Here is an 8,422-nt window from a genome sequence, read left to right as displayed (position 1 = left end):
CACGTGAAACCTTTCTCAGATAAAACTACAGCTCTGTCAGCCTAAAATACAGTACTTTCAAATTTACCACAATTGAAGTAAACAAACAAAAAAATTTGTTAGCATGAACCCAGGTCACCTCTAACCTCCCCAAAATCTCACACCTTTCCCAGAGCCCCCCCTGGGCTCCCTTCTGCAGACCTAGACACTCAGCCCACTCCTACCCCTGGAGGGTAGCGCTCGTGGAAAGTTGTGCCATTGGTCTCTATCAGCTGCTTTGTAGTATTTTTAGGTCTGTCATCCCCTCGCCGTGGAAACCCTACACATCCCAGCCCTGAGGAGAGACACACAGAGTATAAAACAGACACAGGTTCGGGAGGTGAGATCTGCCAAGACATAGATGGGGGAGAACACAGACAGACAGCCAGACAGATTTACCATTGCTGACAAAGCATCAACACCAGGTAGGAATATTTTATCTTTATTGGGATCCCCATTAGCTAACACCATGAGGACAGCTAATCGTCCTGGGGTCCATAAACACAACAAAAATACATTACTCTCTTACCAATCCCTTTTTTAGGATTTATTGAGATCATCACTTGAATATGAGGCATGGCGTGTGTGTTTACTTCTGGGCATTATTACGATTAATTTGCAAGTTATTATCTGTATAGTTCAGTTTGAGGTTATCATGAAACTCTGCAAGCTGCTGCGATAAGACAAAGGGCTCAATTCAATCTGTTGCGCTGAAGATCCACTTTATAGTGCGATTGACAAAGGCAATGAAACTGCATTCACGGTAAACGCTGCATATGTCGGCTCAATCGGAAATTACCAATGCATTTGAATGTTGATCTTCCCGGATACCTCGGCGATACGTATTGAATCCAGCCCTAACATAGACTAACATAAGACTAACTGTACAGACTGCCGCTACTGTATATGATTAAGATTGCACACTAAGACAACATCGTCTGCACATAGCACAAATAATCTGCAACTCACATATTGCTGTCACATTTTCAGAAACACACAGAGAAAAAGTTGTATTTTACCTTAATTAACATGTCAAGTGCAATAGCATGGTCTCTCTTCGTAATGACTTCATCTGTCATTTATTTGATGCGTTTACAGAAGTATATTTGTGTGTATAAAGGGCATATGAGTTCAGATGTATGGAGGAAGTAGATATCATAAAGCTACTATTTACCCACACTATCAATAGCAACCATCTGCTTTCAGGTATAATTTGATGCCTATTTTTTTTCTTTAGCAGCATTGCCTTGAGTTAGCCTAGAGTGTGAACCTTCTTTTTTACACCATTGTCTTTTTTGAAGATACCAAGTTTCAGTCTGAATTTAGTATTATTTGCCCTTCACTTCACAGTGCAGAGGTGCAGATTCAAATAACTTTCACTCTTATTGCAGTGTTATTATTTACACCTCTGTGTCCCAGGATCAGTTTTAATTGGTTTAATATTGAGTCTTTAATTAACAGTTACTTTTCTCTCTCAGTTTTCTGGTCCGATATAACCAAAACTGGAAACGATGGGCAATGTTCTTCACATGAGGTCTGTAGAGGTCCCTTTCCCAAAGAGATCCCTCAAACTCTGCAGCATCCATTGCCCCCTCCCTACCAACATTCACCAACAGCACTACTGCTACAACAGCAACAACAGCAACAACACTAAAGTGACCGAGGAGGAGTCCTACCCTCAGGCCACACAGAAGACCTCAGGTCAGGAGGTCAAAACTGGGGAAAGTGGTGAAAAGAAAGCCTCCAAACCCCAAGATGGCCACTCTAAAAACACCTCAAAAACAACGTCAGACGACGAACAAGGTCCGTCGGTTGTCCAGCAAGAGTGGAAGCTGGAGGTTCTGTCACTAAATAACAGCAATATCATGAAAAGCCACAAAACTGTAGAAACCGAAGCAACCAAAACGACAGTGGCAACTGTTGCCGGTGTGGCCCAGTCCAAGACTAGTTCTGTGTTTCAGAAATGGGCTGCCATGGAGTTGGAGGTCCAGAGACCCATGACCAAGCGACAGCTGTCAGATGAGTGCGCTGCCTACTCCCTCAGGGTGGTGAAGAAGAGTACAGTGAGGAGGGAGGAGGGTGACGTACAGAGGGATGTGGAAGGACAAGCCCCGGTGAAGCCCAAACTCCAGCCAAGGCCAAGGCAGAGCTCCAGTTCAGTGAAGAGTGGAAGCGTCTCCAAAAAAAAGCTCAAAAAGGAACTCTTTGCCACCACAGAAGTATTCAGCAGGGTGGATAACCATGCCATCAATACTGGAAAAGTCTGTTTCTAATACTGTATTATGTGTGCGTGTAGGATACTACTGTGTGTGTATGTGTGTCTATGCGTATATTTGTGCATCTTAGCGTGCGTGTGTATATTGTACATGCTTTTGTATATTTGTGCACTTAAATGCTTGTGTGTGTGTGTGTGTGTGTGTGTGTGTGTGTGTGTGTGTGTGTGTGTGTGTGTGTGTGTGTGTGTGTGTGTGTGTGTGTGTGTGTGTGTGCATTTAAGTTTCTTTTTCTCCATAAATCCTGTTTGTTTTGCAGTTGCGCAGTCAAAAGATCTTCTCAGTTCCGACCATCACCCAGACCATCACAGAAGGTGCGCAGAATGAGCTGGAGAAACTGAGAGCCATCTGGATCTGGCTCTGTCACAACATCGGTCAGTAACACACACACACACACACACACACACACACACACACACACACACACACACACACACACACACACACACACACACACACACTTTTAACAGCCGTACACTCCTACACACCTTCTCAATTATCCAACCCACGGCTTACTCACGACAGCGCAGCGACACTGCAGCAAACTGCCAACAACATAACACCACTTAGAACACTGTGCATCAGAGAGCTTTACTCTTGAGCCCCATACTATTCGGTAAGAGTTGGTCTCATTAGGCTCTTTACCATACTAGATATACATCCCAAACTTTCCATCCCTACACAGCTGTCCTAACAATGCTACCCTAAGGTCTTTCCACTGCGTATATACAGGGATCAGCTGTTGGTGGATGGGACCTTGCGGTTCAACCAAACGAGGACAGACGTTCATTAAAATAGACATTCATTCATCTCACTCTGGGTCCACTGGAAATGTTAATGAAATAGCTGCACAGTTTCAGTCTGACGTGATAAGTGGCCTCGTTATCTAATTAAATGGGCAAGCAGTCCCGTGGTTATAGTGGGGGATTAAATCCTTATAATTCAATTTAAGTTACACTGTGTCTTTTTTCATATGTCCCAATGTTAGACATGGAGTCTTTCCAGGGAAGTTGATTGCAGAATACCTTGATAGTGACATTTTGAGTTATGCAAGATAGTGGCATAATTCTTGACATATCCTTCCCTAAATGTTATGGGGTGGGCGGTTCTTTTTGCAGAGTACGACGTGAGTGGCTACCTTGGCCTGACGGACAAGCTGTGCTCCCCAGAAAGGGTCATTGAGACGGGTCGGGGCGTGTGCTGTGGGTACTCCAGCGTCTGCATGCAGATGTGCCAGTAAGACAGCATTTGGTCCATTGAAAAATAATTCGTAAAAATAAAATAAAAACATCAAACACATTGACAATTGAGTGGTCTAAAACTGCATGCATTGTCAGTAATAAACACATCAGGCACTCCCCCCTTACATGTTTCCTGCATCGTTGCAGGGAGGCAGGAATCGAATGCCAAGAGGTGTCTGGCCATGGCAAAGGTATTGGGTACAGGCAAGGCCAGAGCTACCAAAACACCAAGTCCCTCCACATGTGGAACGCAGTGAAACTGGGAGGCCACTGGTATCTACTGGACGCATGTTGGGGAGCAGGGAGAGTAGACATGGACAACAAAGCCTTTATTAAGAGGTGAATATGACTTCCAAGTAAAGCAATTGGCCTACATGATTGGTAACTGTGCTAGCACAGAGTTAAGTACATACTATACTGTTGAGCACAACATTTATTATGTTGACAAGCTGCCAACAGATGCAATTGAATCACTAAGAATAGCAAAGAACTAGTGTCTGATTAGCTATTCTAAAATAAACCCTGTGGGTTATTTGTGCATGGAATGTTAAGAACCGTGTTACTTGATAATGATGAAAACAAGTAATGATGATTGCCACTCATTACAAAAGCTATTTTTGTAATGGACCAATTTTAACAAGGTGGTCCACAGGACCATACATACAACAGTGCTAGTGCCAAATAAGACTGGAATTATCTCACTACAATCATATAAAAATAGAGTTTCAAAAGGGTTCTTCGGCTGTCCCCATATGATAACACTTGGTTCCAGGTAGAACACTTTTTAGTTCCAGATAGAACCCTTTTGGGTTCCTCCTCTGTGGAAAGGGCTCTACATGGAACCTAAAAGAGTTCTACCTGGAACCAAAAAGGGTTCTTCAAGGGGTTCTGCTATGGGAACAGCCCAAAAAAAACTTTTAGGTTGTAGATACCATCTTTTTATCAAAGAGTGTGCTTTGATAAAACATTCTGAAAACTACTGCAACATCTCCCAAACATTGTCACTTTTGATTAGCATTAGCATTAGCTTTTTTGCTATTAAGCCATTCTCCTTGTCGTCCAGGTACGATGACTTCTACTTCCTGACAGACCCTGAGGACTTCATCAACTCCCACTGTCCAGATGAGCAGGAGTGGCAGCTTCTGGACGATCCCATCCCACTGGAGGAGTTTGAGAAGAGGGTTCTAAAGACCTCGGAGTTCTACAGACTGGGTCTGACCCTTCTCCATCCCAAACACTTCCTGCTGGTCACAGGTCAGTCCCGCATCCACATAAAACCGAAATGGCGGCACAGTCCATAAAAACCTGGAGACTAGTGCTCAAGGTTGAATTATACAACATAAATGGTAGGCTAACACTTTGTTGAAAGTGGACACTGTTCACAGCAGTTATTCACAGTTAGTCATAAAGTAGTTGTAGATGAATATGTCACTGAAGAGTTACCATTGAAGAGGTATCATCATTCAGGCCTATACTGTAAAATATGTTGATTTTGCTAATTGCTGTTTCTGTTTCTGTACAGAAAATGGTGAGGCCTCAGTGTCCATGAAGTTCACCAAGCCTGTCGACTTCACATACCAGATCTCTCAGCGGAACGGCTGTGAACCCAAAGCGGTCAACAGCTCATCTGGCCTGCTCACTGTGACCCGGGAGAGCATGAGGTTACGACTGCTGCCCCCTACAGGTGGCACGTATGACGTCATGATCTTTGCCCGGTCAGGCAACAACTCAGGCACGTTCAGCTGGGTGTGCTCTCTCCTGGTGGAGTGTCCAGAACAGAAACCAACTGAAGAACTCCCTGAGAACCCCTTCTTGTCCTGGGGTCTGCAGCGGAGCGCAGAGAGCCTGGGGGTGAAGAAGTGCAGCATCGGGGCAGAGGCTGTGCTGTCGGAGACTGGCTCCTTCGAGCTAGTCCTGCACACCTCCAGACCACTCATGATGCTGTGTGAACTGACCCAGAAAGACCTTGACCCATCCATAGCCAAGAGGTGTCTGGCAACTCAAATCCAATTTGACCGCCTCACCTGTAACGTCCTCTGTCCCTATCTAGGTTACTATCGGCTGTCTGTGTTTGTTCGGAACTACGAGCGGCCCCAAGACAGCTTCCAGAATGGAGGAAACTTCCTCTTGCACTGCACAGGAGGCGCTATCAACGTCAATGAGCTCTTTCCCCCTGCCCTTAGCACTGCTTGTGGGCCTGGCATCCGGACGCAAGACGCTGGCCTCTCCAAGTTCAGCCACACGGGGGCGGTGGTGAGCACCCAGCAAGGCAAATGCAACATTACCTTCCAAAACCAACAAGACCTGGAGCTCCACGCTGTGCTGTTCAAGGAACAACGCAAGAGACTGGGGCTCCCACTCTGCCGGCACGTCTTCTTCACCTACAACAGCAGCAAAGTTACAATCAGCGTGGCCCTACCCGAGGCCGGAGTCTACAAGCTGGGCCTTTATGCCAAAACCTCCACTGACCAGGACTTCAGTCTGCTATGTGACTTTGTGCTGCGCAACAGCTCAGAGAGCAGCTGGCCTCCGTTCCCCTGCACCTACACAGCCTGGCAGAGGGGCAGCGTGCTGTTCGAGCCCCGCGGGGGTCTCCTGGAGCCTCTGTCCTGGGTGCTCTTCAGGGTCAGGGTGCCTGGGGCCCAGAGGGTGAGCGTGGTGGGAGAGCAGCTGATGGAGCTGCAGCTCAGTAAGAGCCGTGTGTGGGAGGGAGAGGTGTTCACCGGGGCCAGCGTGTCCCAGCTCAAACTGGCAGCCAGCGGGGGTGGAGGGGGCTCCACTGACATGGCCATTATCATGTCCTTCGATGTGCTGAGCCAGCAGAATGAAATGTAAAGCGATAAGCAGGTGGGCGGGGAGGCGAGGGATTAATAAGAGACTGTATAAACAGGTATTTTACCATAACCTTGTTGAAGCACAGTAAAGCACGGATGGGTTAGGCTCAAGGAATAAGGTGCTCCATCAGAAATACCTTGGTTTGACAGAGGTACTGAATGCCATAAATGTGAAATCATATGTAGCTTTCGGTGCTGGTTCCGATTTGTTCGTTTGTTTGTTTAGTTCATAAGAAAATTATATCTGACTATGCCTCAAAGTTTCCTTTGCAAGGTGCTGTATGAAACACAAATTCATTCTTCCTATGTATAAATAATTATTAGTATGGACTTTGCTGCTCTGTATAAAAATGCATTTAGAATCATTATTGTTTGTCAGAATCCTATTAAATTAGTGGTAACATGAATTGCTGAACGCTTTATGAGCTATGCAATGATGGATGAAACAATTATTATACTTACAGTACCAGTCAAAAGTTTGGGCACGCCTACTCATTCAAGGGTTTTTGGTTGAGGTCGGGTGATTGTGAAGTCTTCACTATTATTCTACAATGTAGAACATAGTAAAAATGATAGTTATTTTATCCTGTGCAATACTTTGATCCTATATTGTCTGTGCCACGTTATTGACTTGTGTTTACTGCTAAAGAAGGTGCTAGTGGTTAGACTTAGTGTTATCAACTTTTCAAAAGGTTCTGTTCTCTTGAAGGTTAATAAAACCCTTTTAGATTACAAATCATTGTTGTTTCCTTTTTTATTCAAATCTTTTTTTGTCTAGATGGGTGTTTCTCTATATTAGACTCCCGTTGGATAGGATTTTTTTCCATTATTGACAGCTTATATGAGGGTGAAATCAGTGTCTGAAGCCCTTTACACCTTTAGCTTGTACTTGGCCTCTAGTACAGAAACTCATTTCATAATGAACACTATGTATTGATACTGTATGTCTAAGTAATGCAACACTATCTCATATACAGTCTTCTATATAAGCTGTTATGGACCCTGGCTCTGTGTACATTGTCACCACATCACCATCTATTTATTTTTGGTTTTATTTTACATCTGGCCTGTGGATCTCACCTTTTTAACTGTTGTGTCAGTTGCTATGTCAATAGCGAGCTCAGCATATTTTCCATTAGTCAGCCTGCCTGCTAGACGATGTCACGGCCTGGCTAAAGCCAGACATAGTCTTTAGATGTGTAGGATCTTAATTTGAGCCATTTTGCTATACCAGGAATATAATCCTGCAGGAAATGTGAATTATTATGTGGATTATAATAAATTGATATTTTTGTAGGGGTTGATATTTCAATGTGGAAATTAAAAACTTTTTTAAACCTCAAATACACTACATGTTTTAAATGTTTAAAGTTCTACTGCAACAGGGTGATCAAATTAAGATCCTACACTTGTAGGCATGGATCATGTTCATCCCTGTTCGCACCATTCCCTGTACCTGCTGTTCGCTCACGCAAATCAAAGACCATTTTTCCCCTCTTGCACTTCGCTTCACACCTTCAATATTTATACACCAAAGAGAATGACAAACATTTGTTCAGCCAGTCTGTAGTTGTGAGCATTGCTTGGCTACATCAAAGGTAGAGGCTAAGGCAAAGAGTATGAGACTGCATGTTTGAGACCTAGCAAGACACTGATCTCCATGAAATTGCTATTGTGGTACACAAGCAAACCATTCATGTCTAAGGGTGGTCTAGAGTCAAAGCCGCACAGTCTATTGTGATATACATCCAAGACTCGATAACAGCCAATTACAGGAGCAACATGTAATATTTAGTTGCACTTTCTATGAGATTTACACATATAATGCCTTATACAGTAAGTACATTTATAATGCCGTATAATACACTTATAGTTCCATATAATACTCGCTATAATATATCATAATTGCTCATAAGAAGTTATAGTATCATTATAAAACATTGATATGCATTATAAGTGCAGAAAGCATAATTCATTATATCCCTACTGATCGGGAAATTGTATTTTCAACAACATATATTTGGAAAAGCCGACACTTAACTTGCTATCTAATTGT

The 8,422-nt window shown here is 43.8% G+C and overlaps 1 protein-coding gene across 1 annotated transcript; it reads left to right on the top strand.

The window, feature by feature from the left end:
* The first annotated feature begins 339 nt into the window (after positions 1-339).
* Positions 340-7,613, top strand: ky (kyphoscoliosis peptidase). Its single transcript, XM_029725626.1, has 7 exons — positions 340-443; positions 1,497-2,279; positions 2,551-2,665; positions 3,410-3,527; positions 3,680-3,871; positions 4,596-4,786; positions 5,055-7,613. Exons 2-7 carry the CDS (start codon positions 1,530-1,532, stop codon positions 6,365-6,367), a joined length of 2,679 nt encoding a protein of 892 aa, XP_029581486.1. The 5' UTR covers positions 340-443; positions 1,497-1,529; the 3' UTR covers positions 6,368-7,613.
* The last annotated feature ends 809 nt before the right edge of the window (positions 7,614-8,422 follow it).

The sequence above is a fragment of the Salmo trutta genome, chromosome 3, assembly GCF_901001165.1.
Source record: "Salmo trutta chromosome 3, fSalTru1.1, whole genome shotgun sequence".
In the NCBI taxonomy this organism is placed as follows: domain Eukaryota; kingdom Metazoa; phylum Chordata; class Actinopteri; order Salmoniformes; family Salmonidae; genus Salmo; species Salmo trutta.
Note: the sequence above shows the minus strand (reverse complement) of the source record. Positions and strands in the feature narration are given on the sequence as shown.